We start from the raw sequence: 25541 nt of genomic DNA on the forward strand, positions 1-25541 counted from the left end.
GTGTGTGTGTGTGTGTGTGTGTGTGTGTGTGTGTGTGTGTGTGTGTGTGTGTGTCTGTGTTTGTGTGTGTGCATCAGTGCATGTTATTACAATCCAAGGCTGACAATATTGTAGTGAAGCAGCACCTGCAGTGGCTGCCCACAGTCGCATCAGAGCCAATTTCTCCAATTGCAATAATAATTTCAACAAACGTACAACATGGACTTAGCAACATTGGTGTAAAGTCTATGGGGATTCATCGAAGAGAATATCACATCTTGAATAGCTGCCAAATTAGCAACATCTGTATGTACAGTACGATTGTTGCTAAAATTGTATGCGGATATAAAATGCCAATCCAGTGGTATAGAAACTGTGTGTTTAACAGATTCCTAAAGTCATTTACACACATAGGACAATTTGATCACATTTAGTTACAATTGAAGACTGCAGGATTAACACAGTGGGTCCATTTACTTCAAACTACCCAGAAGAGAGCAGATAAAAAAAATATGTATTTTGGCTTAATCTGACATTCACAAAATAACAGAATAATGAATATAATGAAGGTATATTATCTTTGTTAAATAATATAATAAATAAAATACACTGTGTGATATGCTGCTATAGTTGGCAATGTGGGTAAGTAGCAAATGCTTCCATGCTGAGTAAATCATATCAAAAGAGTGATTGTTTATGTGTGAGCAGGGAATAATTTTGTATGTGAGCATACAGATATACCCTTAACACATGAGCACATAGGCATACAAGATGTGCACCACAGTTAGAATGCCATCTTCACCTTTCAGAAATCCATTGTTAATATTGCAGGCAGATGTGCATTTATCTGCAGAATCATAGATGGCTCTTCTAGTTTTGTGTAAATACACACAGACAAGGACTTGTTTGAATGTGTTACAGTCATCATTATTGTACCTAAGCCGTCTATATGTGATTGGACGGGCTCTGTCTGCCTCTGGATCGACTCTGATGGTTTTAATTTGGCTCTGAGGCTAAAAGAGGAGCTGGAAAGCGCAACTGTCAAAAGTATTTCTGTCAAGGTCCTACTACAGCATCCCCACCTCTAACATCACCATTTTGAATAGACAGAGTTCCTTTCAGCTCTTCCCTTTCCTTTTTGTATCTCTCTTTTTGTTCTCTTCCATTATTTGCCTTCCCTGTGTCTGCCTTCAACTCCTGTCTCTCTTCCCTCTAAATCGTCCCTTTCACTGCACGCGTCTTCCCTTGTCATCTTTTCCTCCCGTCATGATACTATTTTCTCTTCCCTCTCTCTGCTCCCAGGCTCTCCTGCAGCCAGTGGCACAGGCACGCTGCAGATTTATCTGATAGATATTAATGACAACCCTCCAGCGCTCATACCCAGGGAGTCTCAGATCTGTGAGCGGGTGAACAAGAATGTCCACGGTGTTAACATCACTGCCGCTGATGCTGACACAGACCCCAACGCTGGACCCTTTGTCTTTGAGCTGCCCAACTTTCCCACCAGCATCCGACGCAACTGGACAATTTCTCGGATCAGTGGTGAGGAGGTGTCAGCGTAGAACAACAGCACTAGAGAACATATGGAAATTAATTTATGATCAGTGCCACTGTATACATGTGTAGCAAAACATAGTGTAGAATTAGTCCAACCACATATTACCAATCTTTATACATTTTTTTATATGCTGACTGACCAAAATCAATTTTCCAAAATACCGTTTGCTGTGATACTATTGTTGTTGTTGTTATACAAATTGTAATTTAAAACCAGAAAAAGTGTAGTTTTTTTTAAACTTTTTTATGTGATTTTGTATAAATGTGTGCCATATCATGTATATTGATAAAAAAACATTTTAATTAATACAATGATATTGATTTTAACCATATTGCCTGGCCCTATGTAGAAGCAATTTTCAAGATTTTGTTCAGAAAGTAACTAGAAAGTAGTCTATATCCACGACGTTACACTTCCGGGATTGCTCGGTGCCGCAGGAAATTCCACCGGATGCATGTGTTTTCACCGATGTCTGTTTCCTTCCGCTTTCTTTGTGTTGGAATTATAAACTCCGGTGGATTTATGAGGACTAGGGTTAACTGCTTCTCAGATCTCTGCAGGGTAAATCCAGACAGCTCGCTAGACTATCTGTCCAATCTGAGTTTTCTCTCGCACGACTAAAACAACTTTTGAACGTACACGTTCCACCAAAACAAGTTCCTTCCAGAGGCTATTTTGCAGCCGCTCCATGCGGAGCTTAGCGTCGCCCGTGACCATTGTGATTGGTTTAAAGAAATGCTAATAAACCAGAGCACGTTTTTTTCCCATCCCGGAATGCTGTGTGGACTAGCCAGACCCTCCTCCGCAGCGCTGTGGAGGAAGGACTGGCACAGCGAGACTAGAAAGTAACTAAAATGCCATTTTAGAGTTTTATATTAAAAAATGTGATGATTAGTTACATCTGGTAACTTGTCGCTTTCCTCTTCCCTCTACACAGGTGATTACGCCCGTCTAGGGCTGCGGTACCAGATATATTTAGAGCCGGGGGTGTATGAGGTCCCTGTAATTGTGTCGGACTCGGGGAACCCTCCGTTGTCCAACAGGTCGGTCATCAAAGTCAAGGTGTGTCCCTGCGACGAACACGGAGACTGCACCACTCTCGGGGCCGTTGCGGCTGCTGGCCTGGGAACGGGAGCCATCATCTCCATCCTCATCTGCATCATCATTCTGCTCAGTGAGTATCAGCTGTTCATATCACATTCACACACCTAATATATATACAGACCCAGTCAAACGTTTGACTGTTACTGTATATCATATATATCAAAAAGTTAAAGCTGCCTGCTTTGATTTGCCTTTCTGCCAAAAATGGGCAGTTCAGGACGCAATCATTTAACATTCACCAATTCAATTCAATTCAATTTTATTTATAGTATCAAATCATAACAAAAGTTATCTCGAGACACTTTACAGATAGAGTAGGTCTAGACCACACTCTATAAATTCCAAAACCCCAACAATTACAGTAATTCCCTCAAGAGCAAGCATTAGCAGTGGCTATTGCGACAGTGGCAAGAAAAAACTCCCTTTTAGGAAGAAACCTTGGCAGACCCAGGCTGCAATACAACAAGAAGAATAGTTTGTATGATGGATTAATGTCTGGACTGTTGGAACCCTCTCTGGCATCTCTTGACAAGGAGGTTTTTGTCTTCTCTTCCTGGTAGGGTAAATATCTGCTGCTAGTGATTCATGCCACTGGCTTACTTTGTTGCTGTGGGTCGCATTGTTCATACATATAGACAAGTCTTACAGAAAAATTCAACCGCCGCTGTAGGGTTTCTCCAGCATATTGTAAAATGTCGGATGCTATATTCTGTGTGAATAATCCATTCTTTTCATTATTACTACTACCACCAATATACGTTTTGGAAATGATTCACATGTATTGCTTTTATTTATTTTGATGCATATTTGACCATGTAGATCCCATTGAGTTTTTTTGATTTCTCTCCCAAGGAAGACAAACAAAACACAAGGAAGATGCTTAAAAGAAAATCAAGTTATTTTATACTAATAAATAAAACAATGCTAAAATGAAAGGGTAGACGGGAGGAGTAAGTCATTATAAAACCATTGCGTATAAGTTTCACTAAAGTTAAAGTTTGTTCTGCCACTGCTATGGTTAGGTTTAGGAATAAAAACTACTTAGTTAAGTTAGGGAAAGATCGTGGTCAGGTTTAAAAGAAAACAACAGGGACCTTCACTGTGAGTCTGGGTGAAGTATTTCCTCATTGTCTGTTTTGTTTTTTAATACAGATTTTTGCAGTGTACCCTAAAGGTTTCTTGTGTGTGTGTGTGTGTGTGTGTGTGTGTGTGTGTGTGTGTGTGTGTGTGTGTGTTGATGCAGGCATGGTGCTGTTGTTTGTGGTGTGGATCAAGCGCAGAGAGAAGGAGAGACACACCAAGCAGCTGCTTATTGACCCTGAAGACGATGTCAGAGACAACATCCTTAAATACGATGAAGAGGGAGGAGGAGAGGAGGACCAGGTGAGATCCTCAGAGACACACACACTTACACACACGCTTTCTATGTTGACCTCCTGGGCCATCTTACATCTGTATGCCCGTGTGAATGTGCAGGACTACGACCTAAGCCAGCTGCAGCAGCCTGACTCCTTGGAGCACATTATTAGCAAGCCGCCTGGTGTCCGCAGGGTGGATGAACGTCCCATCATCCCTGAATCCCAGTACCCAATCAGGCCTGTCGTGCCCCACCCTGGAGACATCGGGGACTTCATCCACGAGGTGAATCCACACTCACTCACAAAGCGGAGACACAGCTCAACCGTCATTAGATTGTTTCTCCGACAGCGAGCTGGCCTCTCACTTCCACTTTCCATCGATCTGACATTTAATGTGATTACTCATTTCTGAATGCTTTTCAATATGTTAACTCCAGTATGGAGATGGGAACATCATATAGTTTTGTTTTACTTTACAGCTGCTCTCACGGCACCTGCTCTATTCTCACACACACACACACACACACACATACACGTTGTCACACACACAACTTTAGTGTTGGGACACTGATGCGAGAAAATGCTGATTGACAGACTCATGACAACACGTTCACACTCGAGAGGTGTTGGCAGCTGTTCAGGTTTGAGCCATCCAGCCTTGTCGCTCTCCTCTCTCTCTCTCTCTCTCTCCCTCCCTCCCTCTATTTCTCCCTCCCTCTCTCTCCACCCGCTCACACGTACTCACCTGATCTCGCTCCAGCAGTCTGGTAAAACACAAACACAGCCAACACATGGTGTTCCTGCCATGCACTGTACCACTGGGGGTTGAGGCTTTTTAGGTTTCTTTGCGTAGCATCTCTCTGTGTTTCAGTGAAGTGGATGAAGACCATTCTCTTCACCTGACCAAACCTTCAGGTCAATGCCACTCATTTGTCATATTAAGAAACAAGTGTGGGTTTGCACGTTGGCAGAAAACATACAGATCTCCGTACATCTTACACATGAAACGGTAACAAAATCTTGATGAAAAGGGTTTGATCACATATTGATAAATCAATTTCAGACTTGGCCTATGCATCCCGTTATTAATGTTTATACATGAAACACCCTAATTTATGTACACCCTACATGTAGTACAGGATACAGGGATTTTCAGTGATTTAGAAAGTGAAAAGATGTTTCTAATGCTATTTATAAGTGCTTGTGTGTGATTGGCTGTGTTTTGTTTTGTGTCTCATCTCTGTTCGGTTTCTTCTGCTGTACTCCTCCGGCCTCTCTTACCAAAGAGATCCTGATCTCAATGTTGAGACTACCTGAGTAAATAAAGGTTGTAATAATTTAGGCCTACTGAGCTTTTACCACAGAAACTTGCCCCAATGAAGCCTCTAGTCTTTGAACTATTTATCAAAGATTCACCAAAAGTAGCTTGTTTAATATTACATTACGTAATTCATCTAGTATGATAACAAAAAATATGTGCTGTTATTAGATTAGATTCAAATTTTGTACCACTATTGTACACAAGTACAGTGAAAGAGACAATGAAAGATTATGAAATAATATAATGTATTTCCAATAGCTTTCCATGGACAATGCCATGTATCCTTTATTTAACTGCATACAGTTACAGGATAGAATTGATGAAGTGCCAGGAGTAGAAAGTACTTTTCTGAGGTACATAAGTATTACTGCTTTATGGTACTTTATACCTCTACTATCTACTAATTTTGTACTTTTTACACCACTACATTTAGTTATAGTTACTAGAAGTAGAATATTGAGATTGTACAAATATCAGTTTATAAAATATTATTCATTGTTATAGATTAAACCACCCACCAGTATACAAGGGAAAAAAAATCAAACCCAGCTTAACCAGCTGCAGCAAAATGACGCTAATATTTCAATTATCTCATATAATATAACACTATTCTTCTCTATTCTTTACAATGAATACCAATTTACACATAAAGGTCTGTTTAACAGTCATGGAAAGTACTGCTCAGCCTGTGAATGCAGGTACGTCCTCTGTGGCTCTAGAAAATAACCCTGATGATGTCATCAGGGGTCTTCTCTGCCCGGGCTCGTAGATTACACGTTTGTAACAAAAGTGTTGGTTACAAACTGCATAAACTGTCTAAACTGCATCATGGGAAATATAGGATTGAGCATTTTCAGAGCTTGACCCATATTGCGGACTTTTGTCAGGATATCTCAGCCCCTACTGCTTCAATTTTTACTCTTTTATTGATGACTATTGTGTGAATGCAATACTACATCACTGGAGTTGACTTTCAACATCTTGTTGCTTTTTCATCAACCTGCCTTTTTATTTAAAAGTATATTCTCCCCTTCTTCCCTGATTACTTACCACTACCTTTCCTCGTCTCTGTCCTGTTTAGGGTCTGCGAGCAGCAGACAATGACCCCACAGCTCCTCCGTATGACTCCCTGCTGGTGTTTGACTATGAGGGCAGTGGCTCTACCGCCGGCTCCGTCAGCTCCCTCAACTCATCCAGCACGGGGGACCAGGACTATGACTACCTCAACGACTGGGGCCCCCGCTTCAAGAAGCTGGCCGACATGTACGGAGGAGGGGATGATGATTAAATCTGCCCAGTCAAACATACACACGCACACACACACCCTCGTTCCGTCAGCTGGCCTGCCATGCTCTGTCCCTCTAACACATGGGGCTATTAAACCCTTATTGAACACAAGTTACCAATGACATGTTCACACTGACCAACTGACTGACCAACCAACCAATCAAATTACCCACCACAGAGGACCGGTGTTGTGAGTCAGTTCCGGGTGCTCTTCTCAACCGTCTCCTGCTCTAAGACTGAAACGGAAGCTCTCAATTGCGGGCTTCACATCGTTTGTATTTCCAAACCCTTGTACTTTTTTTCATTTTTGGTTTTAAGCTAGATGTGGGTTTTAGTTTTTAGTTGTCAGGTTTTGTTTTTCCTTTAGTTTGTGTAGCTTTTTTTTTTTTTCGTCCACACTCCCCTTTGATTCGAGCCGTTCCCTATTCCTGAGGGTTTTCACTTTTCCCTCGCTATCAGCCCCCGCCTGCCTCTCTGCAGAAACTTTAGGTTGAGTCGCTTGCTTTGTCTGAGAGGAAAAGAAAAAAAGAACACAGATATGAAAGTCCTTCCTATACACAGGGCCCTGGTTTATTCTTTCTTGAACTTGAATTACTTAGAACAGAAGCACTGTTGTTTAAAAAGTGCCTTCAGTGGTGCGTATTTTAGCAGACTCCCGCTAACTCAGGATTGGTTGCCATTTTCTGGGCTTACATGCCTCCATATGACCCCTGACCCTTTAACTCAGACCTCCCCCTTGTCATTTCTACCATCCTGCAGGGCTGTGGTAGCTGCAGGAGATGTCAGTATCGGTTTCAGAGGAGCATTGACTGGCTTACGCGGGCGCTTTATGTAGACATACTGTACATAGGCCTACAGTGTGTATGTAAGTTATGGACAAATCATTAACTTTTCAAGTCAGGCGAACACGTGCTCCTAGATCACAGCCAACTTGAATGTGATTACTGAAATCACAAAAAAAAAATTATGGGACTGTCTTAGAGAAGAAATGCATTGCGTGGTTTTGTTAATTGTGGCTTCAATAGCAGCTGTGTTTGTTTTGAGCTCTCAGTATTTGCACAAAACTTGATGAGGCTTGTTACAAAATTTTGAAGATTGAAAAGTCATACGTGTTGTTGTATATGAAGTAGGCATGAGGGTTATTTAAGGAGACTTTGCCTTTAAGATCATTTAAGGTGTGCATGTGTATCCCTTCACCCAAAGGTAATTAACATGGCACCAGTTATTTTGTGGTAAATGTGTCAAAGAAAACTATATAAACTGTACAAACACGAGGGAAAAGAAAATACTAGATTACTTTAAATAGCTCTGACAGCGTTACATACAAAGTTGTGAGCTTATACGAGCCCCCATTATGAGATCCCTTTCTCTCTTTTGTATTTTTTTTTTCTTTTGTTGATTCACTGTTGTTTTTCAGCAAACTTTTAATATACAAACTTTGGTGCTGGTCCCTGTCACAGAAACTAGGGGAACTGAGCCTCAGCCAGGGATTTAGCGCCTTCACAATCTGTCTCTCTTCAGGCAGCATTTCATTCATCTGAAATTTTCTCCTGAAATGTTTGGCTGCAAGTTCAAGAGGTTTTGAAAAGAAGTTAGAGTAAGGGAAAGTCTGTTGTGAAGTTCTGTACTTTATCAATGCAGACTTGCAAAACTAAAGCTTCAGTAATAGCGCTTTAAAAGACAGACATTTTGAAAGACAGTCTTGTTGTGACTTAGTGAAAAAGCAGCACTACCCATGGGCTTTTGTTATTACATTTCAGACACCCAGAACTGCATATAGAGAACTGAAAGAAGAGCTTTAGTCTTTGTATTAAATTATTTAAATATGCAAAACAAAAAAGGACAAAGGTGAATGATAGAAAGGTTTAATCATTCCTTATCTTCTGAGAGCCCAATGAAACACTCCTCGCTTGTAGCCAGTTTCAGCTTGATGTGGATTGACCAGATCTTCTATTAATTATGAATATGATGAATGCTTGAAGGAAATCTCAGTGACAACAATGTTCTTCAGATCCTCCACCTCTCATTTTTCTCCGGCTGCTTTTCAACTGTTCCTCACCTGTTCATGGTTCATATGAATTTTATGAAATAAGCTGTAGATAACAACAATCTTAAGTTTTCACAAAGGGTAATATAAATTGTAACTATACTTCAGGCTGGATAGAAAATAATTAACTTCTGACAAGATATACATTGAAAAAAATGTCATGTTTATGCAATGAAACAATAAAATGATGAAAGTTTGATTTGACTATAAACAAGGGAAGACAGGTCATAGTATAATTTATAAGGTCAACAGGGTAGGAATCTCTTGATATGGATGTATACATAAATGAGCGAACATTGCACCTTGCTATGTAGAAACTGACAGCGGACAACATGTTCAGGATGGCTGTCAGCTTAGAGCGAAAACAGAGTAGACATGAGAAACTGAGTCATTTCCACAGCTTGCTGCTAGATAAGCTGTTTATCTATCCGATTGCTCCTCAGCCTACAGAATATCTTCACAAAATAAACACAGCTGTTACTTTCTGCTATTTGTGATTATTTCTGACCTATAAATGTTGTATATACAGAACATTTGTATACATTTGGTAACATAATTTCTGTGTGGTCTTTGGATTTTCTTTAACTCCAGTTTATTTTTTATGAATACTTGGCAAGGTATATTTCACCACAAAAAGCCATGTGCATTTAAGAGAATCTGTATGATTCTATATGAGCTTACAGCCATACTCACATCGCTGTTCAAGTTTAGCTTCATCGTGGTGAAAAGGTTTCACTTTAAACCAACTTGTACAGTCTATACTAGCACACACTCACTCCTCTAGGCCTTACTGTATATATGTGAGTGTTCTATATTATACTGTATGAGCCCTTCCAGCACTGTTCTAATTCAGCTGCAGAGCTGAAGGCCATGCAGTGTTCACAGAATAAAGGCGTGTTTCAGAAAATGCTCGTGCTCTCTAATCAGACGTTCAGACCGGGTTTGGGGCCAAACATAGCAGGAGGCCCACACATACACACACTTCACACAAGGTAACTGACTTTTATACATACATACATACATACTTGACACAATGCCATTATGATACTGAATGTTATCAATGAATCGCATTGACACATGGCAGCAAATCATCAGTGGAGTCAGTCTTAACCCCCCTTTTAAATGCAATTAGTGAGGGGAAATGAAGGAAGATTGATTATTACTTGTTACATACTTGGTCCACTTGTCTTATTGATGTTCTCTTAATAAGGGGGGAATTAGCAAATGATAGAATGAAGGAAGCACTATTGAACTGCTGTAGTCCACCACTGTCCACTGGCTGTGTCAACAACGGCTCTTCTGCCTCTCTGACTGGTGTTAGTTAAAGGACACTTGGTCTCACTCGGGACACTGCCTTCCCATGGACACACATGACGGGAGGCTCCAGCAGAAATCAGACTTTTCCTCTGCTAAGGCCAGAACTACAAAGACAGACAGGCAGCAGTGTTTCATACGATACCCAACACTGCTTAAGTCCAAGTGTACATAATGTAGTATTTGCTTGAAGCTAAACAGACCAAGTTAGGCAAACTGTACCTGTACAATTGGAGCTTTTTGCATGTGTCTTTTTATAATGGACAGATGAGTTCTATTACAGTAACCATACAACATGTTAAAATGTGTCGCAGCCAGCATGACCGAGGTTGCAGTCCAGAAGGGATTCTGCTGTACCATACTCACTTAGTTTCAAATGGAGGAGAGAAAAAAATCTGAAAAAAGTATTGCACAGTTATCGAGTCAAAAGACTTTTTTTGTAAATTGTCAACAGCACAAATATTTTGTATTGTTGTTTGTACCATTTTGTAAGAAAATGAAGAAAAAACAAAAAAAGGGAAAGAATCTCTTGTTTCAAGCGTGTGTTTATAGTGCCACTGCAATCTTGGTTTCCAAATACCGTACAGTAAATGCGCAGCCTTGCAGATCAACCTTGTAATATAGATGCCTAGCTGGAGACTCCCTGTCAGCACCATGTGTTATAAATAAAATGTCCCCTCCTTATAAGAACACTGTCTCCTGTCTTTTCTTTGCTGATTTCTGCAAGCCATGCTTTTCTAACTCCGTGTTACTTTTAAAGTGGTTATTTTGAGATTGTTGTTGAAGTTGTGATACATTATAGAAAGAAGATAAGACATTACTTAAAAATAAAAACAATATTACTTTAATTTTAATTAATCATACAGTAGTCCTAACAATTATACTGTGACTTTTTTATGACTTTTTTCGACATACTATACTGTGGCTTTTTTCAGCATTCTACGTATACTATGACTTTTTTCGACATAATATACTATGACTTTTTAATGAATGTTATTTGACGCACTATATTATGACTTTTTATGATTTTTTTGTCATACTATACTATGACTTTTTCATGACTTTTGTCGACATACTATTCTCTGGCTTTTTTCGGCTTTCTATACTATGACTTTTTTTTCGACATACTATACCATGGCTTTTTTAGGACTTTTTTCAACATATTATACTATCACTTTTTGATAACTTTTTTTGACATGCTATATATATACTATGACTATTTCATGACTTTTTTCGACATACTATACTATGACTTTTTTCGACATACTATACTATGACTTTTTTCGACATACAATACTGACGTTTTTATCATACTATACTATGACGTTTTTCAACATACTATACTATGACTTTTTTAGGACTTTTTTTGATATACCATACTATGGCTTTTTTAGGACTTCTTTTCAACATATACTATCACTATTTTTTTGACATACTATGCAATGACTTTTGGTGAATTTTTTCCACATACTATACTATGACTTTTTTTGACACAATATGCTATGACTTTTTTCGACATACTATATATATACTATGACTATTTCATGACTTTTTTTGAAATACTACACTACAACTTTTTTCGACATACTATCCTATGACTTTTTTCGACGTACTATACTGTGACTTTTTTATGAATTTTTTTGACACACTATACTATGACTTTTTTTATTTTTTTTTCGACGTACTATACTATGACTTTTTCATGACTTTTGTCGACATACTATTCTCTGGCTTTTTTCGGCTTTCTATACTATGATGTTTTTTCAACATACTATACCATGGCTTTTTTAGGACCTTTTTTCAACATATTATACTATCACTTTTTGATAACTTTTTTGACATACTCTACTATGACTTTTTATGATATTTTTTTGACATACTATGCTATGACTATTTTATGACTTTTTCGACATACTGTACTATGACTTTTGGTGAATTTTTGTCGACATACTATACTATGGCTTTTTTCGACATATTTAGTTCCCTTTCAAATGGTGCCCCATTTGTAAGGAACATGCATTTGTGGGATGAGTTGCAGCGCTGAGTATGTGGGTTGCGCCCATGAATTTGCCAAATTTACTTTTTTTGACATACTATACAATGGCATTTAACCAAGTTTTTATTGATATACTATGACTTATGACTTTTTCAACATTCTATACTTTTTTTTTACTTTTTTCATATACTATGACCTTTTTAGGACTTTTTTCGGCATATTATACTGTGACTTTTCTAGGACTTTTTTTGGACATACTATACTTTGACTTTTTATGAATTTTTTGGACAGACTATACAAATGGCTTTTTTCAACATACTATACTATGATTTTCTTTTATCACTTTTTTCAACATACTATACTATAACTTTTCTAGGACTTTTTTTCTTGATTTACATACTATACTATGACTTTTTTTGACACAATATGCTATGACTTTTTTCGACATACTATATATATACTATGACTATTTCATGACTTTTTTTGAAATACTACACTACAACTTTTTTCGACATACTATCCTATGACTTTTTTCGACGTACTATACTGTGACTTTTTTATGAATTTTTTTGACACACTATACTATGACTTTTTATGATTTTTTTCGACGTACTATACTATGACTTTTTCATGACTTTTGTCGACATACTATTCTCTGGCTTTTTTCGGCTTTCTATACTATGATGTTTTTTTCGACATACTATACCATGGCTTTTTTAGGACCTTTTTTCAACATATTATACTATCACTTTTTGATAACTTTTTTGACATACTCTACTATGACTTTTTATGATATTTTTTTGACATACTATGCTATGACTATTTTATGACTTTTTCGACATACTGTACTATGACTTTTGGTGAATTTTTGTCGACATACTATACTATGGCTTTTTTCGACATATTTAGTTCCCTTTCAAATGGTGCCCCATTTGTAAGGAACATGCATTTGTGGGATGAGTTGCAGCGCTGAGTATGTGGGTTGCGCCCATGAATTTGCCAAATTTACTTTTTTTGACATACTATACAATGGCATTTAACCAAGTTTTTATTGATATACTATGACTTATGACTTTTTCAACATTCTATACTTTTTTTTTACTTTTTTCATATACTATGACTTTTTTAGGACTTTTTTCGGCATATTATACTGTGACTTTTCTAGGACTTTTTTTGGACATACTATACTTTGACTTTTTATGAATTTTTTGGACAGACTATACAAATGGCTTTTTTCAACATACTATACTATGATTTTCTTTTATCACTTTTTTCAACATACTATACTATAACTTTTCTAGGACTTTTTTTTCTTGATTTACATACTATACTATGACTTTTTTTCGATATCCTATAGTCTACTATGACTTTTTTTCGACATACTATAGGCTACTATGACTTTTTTTCGACATACTATACTATGACTTTTTGATCACTTTTTCTGACATACTATACTATGACATGTTTTATGACTTTTTATGACATACTACACTTTGACATTTTTATGACACTATGACAGCCTACTATACTATGACTTTTTTCATGACATATTTTATGAAATTTTTGACATACTATGACATGATTTATGACATTCTATGTCATAGCCTACTATACTATGACTTTTCATGAAATACTATACTATGACATGTTTTATAAGTTTTTATTAAAGTATATAGTATAGTATAGAATATAGTATACTATATTGTATAGTATGTCATAAGACATTTTTTAAGATATACTACACAATGAAATGTTTCATAACATTTGTATGACATGTTTTATGACATTTCTGATAATAATAATTATAATAAATTGTATTCATGGGCGCCTTTCTTTGTACTCAAGGACACATTATATAAACAAATAGTAAAAAATAAAAACAGATGCAACAAAGACCACACATAATTGCAAAGCAATAAACAATAACGAACAGATACTATAAAATCACACTGAGTATGCCAGTTTGGCTGAATGCTCTGGACCCCATGGAAGACAGTGCAGGAGAAGTGATTAGAAGCATGGAAGAGGAAGAATGGAGAGTACAGTCAGGGGTGTAGTCGTGGAGGGGGTCAGAGAGGTAAGGAGGTGCCATGTTGTGGAGAGCTTTGAAAGTGAGAAGAAGAATCTTGAAGTCTATGCGGTGTTTGATAGGGAGCCAGTGCAGTTGCTGAAGGACAGAGGGTGATGTGTTCGATGTGTGGGGTTTCTGGTGATGATCCAGGCAACTGTGTTCTGGACCAGTTGAAGTTTTTGTAGGAGTTTGAGTGGGAGACCAGAGAGGAGAGAATTGCAGTAATCTAAATAACAAGTGTAGCGGTGCTGTTAGGTGTGAGAGACGGACGGAAACAGTTAATGTTGCGTAGGTGAAAGTATGCAGACAGAGTACTATTATTGATGTGAGATTTGAATGATAGAGTGTTGTCAAGGATGACACCTAGACTATTAACATGTATTGATGACATACAATACAATGACATGTTTTATTATACTTTTATAACATACTATACTATGATATATTTTATGAATTTTTATGAAATACTATACTGTGACATGGATAATGAGTCTTTATAGCCTACTATGACATGTTTCATGAGTTTTATGGCAAGTTCTAGTATTCTATGACTTTTTTCATGACATTTTTTATGGCATTCTATTGACCTTAGTGTGGGCCAAACAGGCAGCTTCACCTAATAGGTCTGTTTTCTGTAAAAGGCCCACTAAGACCTTGACATAAGCATACAATCTAAAATGACCTAGTATACTACGACATTTAACTACAGCTGTCTAAGATCATACTGTACGCAAATATAAAATGAGGATTTTATCCAGTTCATTTTGCAAATATATTTATTTTTCTAGTTTGGTCTCTGAACCTTGTCTATTGATGCACCAGAAAAAGTTTGAACTTGGTCAAGTATATGTAATGTTTTAATAGTTTTATTTGTGTTGCTAGGTAACATCTAGACAGAAAGCTTATGTCTGAAACTGTGAAATTGGCACACATACTACAGACAACAAGAAAGGATTCAAATAATTAAGTTATTTTCATCTTAAAATCCATGCTTTTTAGAGCACTTTGTTAAAATTATTACAATTAATTTAAACAGAAATTTCATTGGTGAAAATCTCAAATGTCAGAAAATAGTTTTTAAAATATTCCCTATAGATGATGGTAATGTACTATTTGCAGCAAGATAAAATAAATAAGATAACAGTAACACACACACACACACACACACACACACACACACACACACACACAAACACATCCTGCACCTTGTGAATCACCACATACTCTTTCTTTATTGACATTTCAGCTCTGTTTAAAATCTTAATTTAGGAGTAGCCTCTGTAAAAATGGATGAAATACAAAGGTAGAAGATAAGCTCAGTTAGCAATCAGCGCAGGCAGTCAAGGCAGCATGAGGAGCAGGACAAGATGACCCTTACTTGTTCTCTTTTAGCACAGCAGGTCAATGAACCAAGCGCAGACAGCATCTCCTTTTCATTGATTGACCTGTCAGAGCACGTCAATGCACAGATGAACAGAATAAGCCCCGCTGTTACACACTGCTCACACATGAACTCACAAATCTCTCTCCTCAAACTACAAAGAAACTGAGGGTGAAGGGAAACCTGCTCCTGCCCTCCCACCAGCCAGATTCCAGGGTTGACAGGAGAAGTCAAGATGGATTAATTCAGGTAACACTCACACAAATATTGGCATTGTCCCATGCTGAATTTTGATTCCGTGTTTAATACATGTGGGTGGGTTTACAACTGATAGCGATCCATTATTATTTTAGCAGCTTTACTTGCTAAGTTTTGAAGATCACCACTTTCCTTGCATGCTATCTGGAAAATACGTTGATCTGTTTTTTAATATTAGACATGACTGAAAGAGAGCTTCTCTTATTTTAAAGTAATAGTCAGACATTTGGGGAGATATTCTTATTTGCTTTCCTGCCAAGTTAGATGAGAAGTAGCCTACCACTTTGGTGTTTGTACAATAAATGAAGCTAAAGTATAGTCAGCGGCCAGCTAGCTTATAGCATAAAGACTGGGAATAGCTTGCCTGGATCTGTTGAAAGATAACAAGAACTCTAAAGCTCACTATAAAACATGTCTTGTTTCTTTAGTCCACACAAAACTCTAAGTAAAAAGCAACGTGTTCTATATCCCCTGTTTGCTCTGTTTATGCTAAGCTAAGCTAACTGGCAGCTGACTTTTAGTACTTAGCCAATTTAAAAATGTGTTGTTTTTTTTTTTACATATTGAAGATATCATAAGCTTTGAAATGTGCTAGTAGGCAAGCTAGGTGTTTCCTAATGTCTTTATGCTAAGCTAGGCTAACCATCTCCTGACTTTAGCTTCATATTTATAGGAGAGATATGGTATCAATCTTCTCATCTAATTTGGCAAGAAAGGTAATAAGCATGTTTCCAAAGTCAAACTATTCCTTTAACTGACAAACACTGCAATGACAGAAGAAAAGCTTCTCTCTTGCACTTGATGTGACACACAGAAGCCTGGATCTCTATCATTAAACACAGAAAGCATCACCGCAAATGAAATCTCCGTCTGGTTGGGTTTTATTTTGGCTACAGTGCTTAAGCTGGGATAAGGCAGACCTAGACAAAACTAACATACACAACTGGCACTATGACTGTTGCCAGGAGAGGTGTTATTGTCATACACTGTAATGTGAGTGTGGGGGGAGATTAAGGGCTGTATTTTCTCCCTTTGTGCATTTGACCAGTGCATCCCATGATGTTAATGTCACGGGCATCACCAATTTTGTAAAAGCTTATTATATGTCTGCTGAATGAAATGGTCAGCATTAAGCAAACGCTAGACTCCATAAATGCACCAATTAATCTTTCCATTTTAGTAGAAAGACTATATTTTTGAAAAACTATGTAGATCTAAGTAATCTGAATTCATTCATCTGTGTTCTTGTTTAGCAAATAGGCCCAAAAATATTGGAAAAACTAATTCACTCCTGAGAACTGAATGTGTATTACTTTGCATATTTTAAAATGTTTTTGACTTGATGAATACAACAAAGTGTATATCCAATAAAACAACTTGCAACCCCCTCAAAATTATCTCATCTCACTACAGTATTGATATCGGGTGATGACTCAGAAATGATGTTGGGAGACCTCAAAGATGACGACCAGTCCGAAGAGTACAAATCAAATGCAGTTTTATTCAAACAGTGAACAAACTTTCATGACACTGGGACAACCATGAGCATACAGACACGTCTGCCCAAGGATGACCAAAATGTACATCAAAATGGATCCCTTTTAAACTCTTTTTGTGCTCACACAGCTTAAGATATCTATGTCAGCGCACAGGTTTTACTCTCAAACTGCACCTTTTATGGTACGTGCTCCTAATAGATTCCCACATTCCTGGCTCCAATTCCTCTGTGTGACAGTTGTGCCCAAACTCATAATAGATTCACACATTCTTATGGAGTTATATTACTGCCATTAGTCAAGAGCGCATTATTTCAATTTGAGAGCATTTCTCACTGATATTACATTCAGATTTCTTGCTCTCACACTCAAATAGTCACTGCTCGTGCTTAGATTTGCTCTGCTTGTGCTCAAACTTTCTGCTTAGACTCAGATATGTTGTTGTTTGGACAGATTTCCTGCTCTCAGCTTTGAACCTTCTCCTCGCACTCAGGCTGATTCTGCTTGCTTGCAAATTTTCTGCTCTTGGATCTCTCCTGCGCGCTTGGATTTTTTTGTGTTATAACCATGCCAAAAGTCAACAACCAATAGAATGCCAGCTGTAGTGTTGACCAATGAAATGATCCCTGCCCCGTTGAGGGTGCATTCACTTTAGAACGTCTGTGGAGGGTGGCTGCACTGTAACAGATAACTGTAACCAAGTTTATATATCCCCGCGCCGTTCATTGCTTTATTATAAGTATATGTCAACAATGTGCACAGAATGGTCGACGCACTTTCACCTGCACCCATCAGGAAACGGGAGAAAGCTTTGAAGTGGGACATATCAAGTTATGTCCACAACTACGAGGGTGAGTAACATAACTTAAGCACCTAGCTAGCTAGCTAACATACAGTATGGTGCTACCATATAGCCTAGCTTGATGTCCATACAAAAATTGATTTTCTTTATTGTATAGCTAGATTGAACGACATATGACGGAATGTATGTGTATATGTGATGACCTCACTTTGTATTTTTTCCTCGTTTGATTAACCATGTTCCTGGGATTTGGCTGATTTCATGTTAGAGCCAGTAGTAAAACCTAAACTGTAATATAACTGAAAGAACACCAGAAACTGGATTGTTTGTGTCAGTTTTTGCATCACTGTTGTGTTGTTCATCAGAATTTAGTCTTCATTCCTTCATATAGCATTAGTCTTAGAGTTTTTGTGTAGAGTATTTGAGATAAAGTAATTACATTCCAATGATGCATAGTTCTTGAATTGTTGTGCACAAAAACACACACACATGACATAAAACATGTCCTCAATATAATGTTCATGCTCATTGCTTCAGTGCGTAGGCATCTGCCAGAATCGCTAGTTCCAAATTCATACCTTCTCATGATGATGAACCAGACAAGATGAGTGATAACAGAGATGCTGTTAAACAAGAGAAATAATGGATTAAAAATCATTGTTTACTTTATATCTCTTACTCAAGGATTCGGTTAACTAATGAAGTGTCTGAGATAAACACTATAACAGAAGAGAATAGTCTCATTCAATAAATAACAAAAGTCATAATCCAAATATTAAACTTCTGGAGAAGTCGGAAGAGGGAATTACATCTGAAACCTCAGTATCAGATTTGACTATATATATATGTATCAGACTGATATTCCAGATGTTTCCATTTCTTATTAATATCTTTTTTATCTTAGATTAAAAACTGTACTTCAGAATGATGTTAATAACCTATCAAGAGCATCAGGGGGGTGTGTACATATTCTGATATTTTTGATATAAGGTAAGCATATAGCTAGGTATAGACGTATCTTCCCTGAGGGAACTCTGTAGACACAGTCAGACCAGTCATCCATCTACCCAAACCATTTCCACATATTCTCCATCAGTGACTTTCATTTCCTCTGTGATGGCCGGAAGGAATGGCCTTAGTCTGATTGGATATCTATCTAATGGCTGCTTTAGTGGACTGCCGGACCGCCTCTGGACCCAGACATGGCGAAATAGAGATGGCAGGGGCGGTCTGTGTTCTGAGTCCTCTCAAAGTAATGCATTTACACTCTGAATGATCCAAAGTGCGCCACTCTGTGTAATAAGAATAAACAAATAGCCGTAACGCATTGGCTTTATTGTCTTACATCAATGTTGATTTATTCACAGCCGTGTGGGGTATTGTATGCAGATTGCCTGATGCCCCCGCGGTGAACTCCTCATCTAATCCTTTCAGAGAGTAACTGCACTGCAGGGGGGAGTGGGCTCTCACGCGAAATGAGAGAGGGTTCAAACAGTCAAGAGAACCACAAAAACGTGCAGGGAAACACTCTTGAAAGTTTACGCTGGCCTTTCCACCGGTCAAATCAACAAAATATATTCGATTCATACAGAGCTTCTAAGGAACCACAGTTTGGATGGCAGCGGCAGGTAGGATGAGTGCTATGATATGATGAGAGTCATTTTAAAAAGGCATAAAGGCGTCTAAAAGCTGAGATTGGAAGTGATAATGTTTCCTCCCGGGTCAGTAAGACCACACCCCGGAGAGAACAGCTGCAGCTGACCACATTATGGATGGCGAGGGACAGAGATAAAGGAGTGAAGCTCTGGGCCCATAGTACTGCCTGAAATCAGATTTAGATTCCATTCTTACGTCCAAATCATATTATGCTCCACAGCTATTCACAGAGTAGCTATCTATCACTCACATACACACACACACTGTCAACATGATCCGACCATCTGTCAGTACTTACCTACACAGAGCTTCAAGACACGGCCCTGATGGAGCTACTGCTTATTGCTTTAACATCCTCTCTGCTGCTTGCGTGCATGCTTTGGTGTAGAAAACAGCTACAGAACTCTAAATTGTTGCATCAACACATTCAATTATATTAACAAGCAAGAACAGCAGCATTTTTTGCAATCTTCCAATTAAATCTTTTCATCAGAAATAAGCAAAAATTCTGAAAATTTATTTCCCATTGAACGCTTGCCAAAAAGGGGACTGACATGTTTTATTTATGAGATCTTAGCGCCACAGTAAACGTTTAGCTTTCATGACTAAAATCTAAAATATGAATCTTAAGATATAATATTGGGAATAGTACAATAGGAAAAGTACAATGGCTAAGGAAACCCCTGACAGAAAAAAAAAATGTTCTAACTGTTTTGCTGGGTGTGAAATTTCTCACATTTAAATCCCCTTTGTACTCTCTTGCTCAGTTCCAAATCTTCCATTTTCTTCATTTCCACACAAGATACGGTCTCAAGAGTGTACAGTCTCCCGTATGGGAGACTTAACTATTTGAATCTCTATCTTCCTTTGGCTTGTTTTATGTTACTACTGAGCTTTTTTAAACTAAATCTCATGATGGTTTGTGTAATCACTGCAGCCTCTAGGACTGGAAGTTTCCAAGTTGGGAGTTTTAACAGTATTTTGTCCAAAAGATATCTATTCCAAATCTCTTTTTTGCACAAATGAGACAAACTGTGGATAACCAATCCTCTATACTTCACCACTTTCTCTCTCTCTTACTGCTGAAGATGTACAGATCGAACCCTAGTTCCCCACATGCTGCTTTTATGACTGTAAAAGGTCAGCTGTTGATGATCGCACTGCGTGACCACATCATTGAGGAGGATGATTTGAGATGCCACTAAAATGAGTCTTAATTTGGCCCACTGAATAATGCGCGTATTTCAACATGTGAAGCTAACTGCGGTGAATAAAAAAAAAAGAAAGAAAGATGTTCCACATTTAAGATAAGATAAGAATAGCCTTTATTTATTTTTAGTTGAAATTTGTCATGGGCATTCAAGAAACGCAGGTGTTATAGCAGCACACAGCCTCTCCATATGCACCCAATACATTCATATACATGTACGATCAAACTACAGTAACAAAATATTTCCCCAGCTCCAGAGGAAACAACGATACAAGCATTAGTTCAAGTCATAAGTGAAAATACAAAAACATACTCATTCAGCTGTAATAAAGTTTTAAAGTACAAATCAATTACTGCCTGTTGTTACTCTGCTCCTGGCAGAAACTGACTATTAATGTCACATTTTATCTTTACAACCATAAAAAGACACAAGCATATTAAGGTGGGAGTTTTGAGTAAGAAGGATTTGTCTACATCTTCTTCAGGCAATTAGTAAACTACGATGGAAGTTGCAGCAATTAAACAGATTTAATGAAAAATAGATGGATGATGGACATTTGCTCTGCATTTACCAGTAAAAAGAGAGAGAGAGAGAGATCCTCCATTTGGAAAACAAATTGGACACCAGCTCTTTAATTTAATAATTTTTTTTCCTTAGGTAATCCTTTAATGGTGTGAAAATGTGTTTTCTCAATTGGTAGCTGGCAGCTTTCTGTCATTGGTGTGTTAGTGCATGAGTGAAGGCAAATTTTAACATGCTTTGAATAAAAGTTCTACATAAATGTCCTTTTACCATTTCATCATAATTATTACATTTCTGCAGACCACATTAGAAAAAAGTGTACAGAAAAGATCGGTCGATACCTTGTGAACTTGATTGAAAAAAATAAAAAAGTCTTTATTATTATTATTATTATTATTATTATTATTATTATTATTATATAAACTTGCAATCATTTTATTTTGGCCACTTGGGGGCAGCGCAACATAAAAACAAAATTGACATGTCACAAGTTTTTACAGCATGTAAACATGTTAGCAAACAGTTGTTTATTACACATGGAGGCAGACATGCAGCAACATTAGCTTGTGGCCACCTAGTCTTGCATTGCCAGACCTTCCTCCACATTGCTGCAGAGGAGGGTCTGGCTAGTCCACACAGCATTCCGGGATGGGAGAAAAACATGCTCTGGTTTATTGGCATTTTGTTAAACCAATCACAATCGTCTTGGGCGGCAGCCTCAGACAAAGCATCAGTGCCTCTGCAAAATGGCCTCGGGAAGGAACTTGTTTTGGTCGAACATGTGTACGTTCAAAGGTTGTTTAGTCTAGCTAGCTGTGTGGATTTACCCTGCAGAGATCTGAGGAGCAGTTAACCCTAGTCCTCATAAATTGACCAGAGTTTAAAATTCCAACACAGAGAAAGCGTAAGGTGATGGACATCCGGCCGAAATGAGGGACATCCGGCGCAATTTCCGGCGGCACCTGAACAATACCAGAAATGAAACGTCGTTGATATAGATTAGTGGCTACCTGACAAATATTCACTTTCCTTTTAACTCTACTTTGTTCTCCACTAACTCCACTATGTTCACCAGTTAGTCGCTACCTGTGTCTGACTGCGGTTTAGAGCTGGGCAGGTGAGCTATAGCTATCACTCCGTAGAGCACAGTGGCAGAGTCGATTAGAAATTCTAATTAATTGGTGACTTTGCAGCTCTACTTTTCTCCAAGACGACATACTATATAATGCTTTAAAATGTAACTCTTTATGTCATCAGAACTAAGGTGGTCTAGGGCCTTGGCAAGAGACTTGAAAGTTGTTTTTTTATTTCTTTTTCTTATTATTTTAGATAATGGATAGACATTTCCACCCTCACGCACTTATGTTTAAACCCTCACCAGGTCAGTTCTGGAGATTCACTTTAAGGCAATTAACCTGTACAGCTATTCTTTTACAGCCACTTAACTTCTACCGTATGAATGCTAAAACTTTAAAATGGCCATTATTGCCCAAGTCGTCATTCTTGAACTCACTCTGCTTGAAAGACGATTCCACAGCCAGTGTTCTCTCTCCATTTCACGGGGTTGAGCCAACAAAGACACATTGCGGGGAGACTGCGAGGTCAAGCCATTAGGTTCATTTACTTCTCAAATGATAACGCTCTCTAATCTTCATTTTTATAAAGTGAAACCGCATTAGGCTTTTACTTACAGTAACATTAAAGAACTTCTTTTTCTTAAAGGAAGTCCATGCAGCCAAGTGGACCGGCTACCAGCAGCCTGTGGCTGTAAATGATGGACACTTGGAATGCTCTGTGCACCGGGAAATTTGTAGAATCCATAAAAAGAGATGTTGAGGTAATTATGTTTGTCATGATATATTGAAAGCAGGAATCGGCGAGCTAATCAGAATGCCTGACAGCTGTAGCATGCAGATGCTATCAGACCTCTTGTCCATGGCTATAAAATGAAAGCGGGTCATTTTAACAGGTAACAGCTGTTCATAGCTAATTTGTTCAATTATGCGCAGAGGATGCAGGCGGAGGTTGTTTCTCAGCCCTAAGGGACCTCTTCTCTCCTGTCCCTTCGCTTTGAGAATGAGATGAGTAATGGAAATCCATGTCCAACGTATAAAGCATGGTAAAAATACAGAAAAACAGCAGCAGGAACACTAGGGTCTGTTATGAAACAGGGTGTATCATGTGGCACTTTCATTTCACAGAGACCAAGTAAATGCTAATTACTACGAACATAATTATTCTGAGTGATCATTGGAGTTGTCTTTATGTCGGCAGTATTCCTAATAAATGATCAACTGTGACCAGAACTGTGAGAAAGCTGCATCACACGACATGTTCAAGAAACCACTGGATGACCATGCCTGTCTCGCTGAGTGGAGTAATCCAATAAACAGGAAAAATGCATTATGGGATGATGGTGATCATTCAGAATTGTGATGTTATTGTTAGCGATGAGAAGTTGTCTAGCCCCGGGATGATTTAATGCCATGAAGTTTCCTCTACAGCATGGGCTTACCCTGACCTTTTAGAGAAAAATGTGATTTGGGAACCTGCACAAATCACTGCACAATTGTCTGTCCTGCAATTACTAGCCTGTAAACCACTCCAACTATTCAATGATCTGTAAAAAACTAAAAAACAGCTGTTTACTTCCTAGCATTCCCTAAATAACTGTGATTTTTTTGTCAAAAGAAAATCATAACACTTACTTTAATTGGCAAGTGTTAATTGGCACATATTTAAAGCTTTAAAACAACAACAAAAATTAGATCTGATAAGTGTTGTTGTTCATCTCACTTTCTTACCTTTCTCTGTTTTCCAAGAACACTTTGAGGAAAACTACCTACAAGCAATTGTTTTCTCTTAAAGTCTCCTTCTCACACACACACACAAACACACACACTGGGTGGAAAGTAGCAAACTGTGCAAGTATTTAAAAGCTTGAATGTTTCTCATTATAATCCTAAACCAGACCTTAAAGATCTGACAGCTATGGAATGTTTTCTACTGATTTATTGACTTGGAAATCATTCTGGCATTTCTGATTCAGTGAGATAATGTATAATCTTGACATCTACCTGTACATTTTCAACGCTTCAATGTCCAAATTCAATTTGAGATATCGTCAGACTTTCTTCTTTTTGTGAGGCAGTTTTTTTAGTATGCATATGCAGTAACATTTTACTGTTGTACTTAGCTGCTGCTGCTCTGTCTTTAATATATTCTTCCCAATTTAATATCATATCAATGGCCAAAACTCATTTATTAGTAATAAACTAGACTTCATTTTTGATTACAATTTCAATTCTATATTCAACCATCTTTTTAAAATGATTTACAAGTTAAGTCCCACGGTGAGGATGGAGAGAACATCCTGTCGAGAGTCAATTCATTATTCTGGCATTTACAACTGAGAGAAAAATGAAGAGCAGAGCTGGAAACATGAAGTAGTATTAGGAAATAAGATTTTGCCATTCAAATTCTTGCATTTCATCAAAAATACACCAATGTGTTTACATTTTATTTATCTGCCTTCGACTCTGATGAGCTGGGTTCAGTTCACTTCTCATTTAAAATAAACAATTTCAACTTAAACTTTTGTTACAGCACCAGTAGCGGCTCTTTATCTCTAAAAGTCCTTCCAGCTCACGGTGCTCAGTTTCAAAAGGTCAAAGGTGCATCTGAGAAGACATTTTGCAATTAGGTTCGCTGTTGGATGCTGCTGTAACAAAAACAATGTCAATTTACAGTATTATAACTTAGGAAGACTGCCATCTTCTCACCTGTTCAAAAGATTTAGTATAGGGTTTACTTTCTAATCTATTCATTTATATGTTAGATTATTGTATGTGTTGCTTTTCTTTTAAACTTAATGTTTTATTTGCACGCCATAAAAACATTCCTCTTCTACAGCTGGAGCTTCATACACACCTTTCAGTAACATCTCCCCGAGTGATGGGATCAGAGTTCAACATACAGAGCGGCTGACAGATGTAATGCCAAAACCTCCAGTACGCCTCCTGAAATCCTCCGACAGAGTAATGTCAGAAAGAAAAACAAACACTGGCATTTGACCTGAATGAATTTTAACAGTGGCAAACCACTTCTAATAGAGGACTTGGGTTTGGTGTATTATTTTGGATTATGTTCTGTAAAAACACTGCTGAGCAAGACACAGCGA

General features: G+C 37.9%; 1 protein-coding gene across 1 annotated transcript in view; it reads left to right on the forward strand.

The window, feature by feature from the left end:
- Window positions 1-6885, forward strand: part of LOC114558067 (cadherin-4) — a 246031-nt gene extending 239146 nt beyond the window's left edge. Inside the window, exons 13-17 of the mRNA XM_028581788.1 lie at window positions 1282-1521; window positions 2475-2711; window positions 3885-4024; window positions 4118-4282; window positions 6402-6885. Of these exons, the coding sequence (XP_028437589.1) occupies window positions 1282-1521; window positions 2475-2711; window positions 3885-4024; window positions 4118-4282; window positions 6402-6608 (989 nt within the window). The 3' untranslated portion in view covers window positions 6609-6885. The remainder of the gene's footprint in view (window positions 1-1281; window positions 1522-2474; window positions 2712-3884; window positions 4025-4117; window positions 4283-6401) is intronic.
- The last annotated feature ends 18656 nt before the right edge of the window (window positions 6886-25541 follow it).

Source organism: Perca flavescens, chromosome 7 (assembly GCF_004354835.1).
Source record: "Perca flavescens isolate YP-PL-M2 chromosome 7, PFLA_1.0, whole genome shotgun sequence".
Taxonomy (NCBI): Eukaryota; Metazoa; Chordata; class Actinopteri; order Perciformes; family Percidae; genus Perca; species Perca flavescens.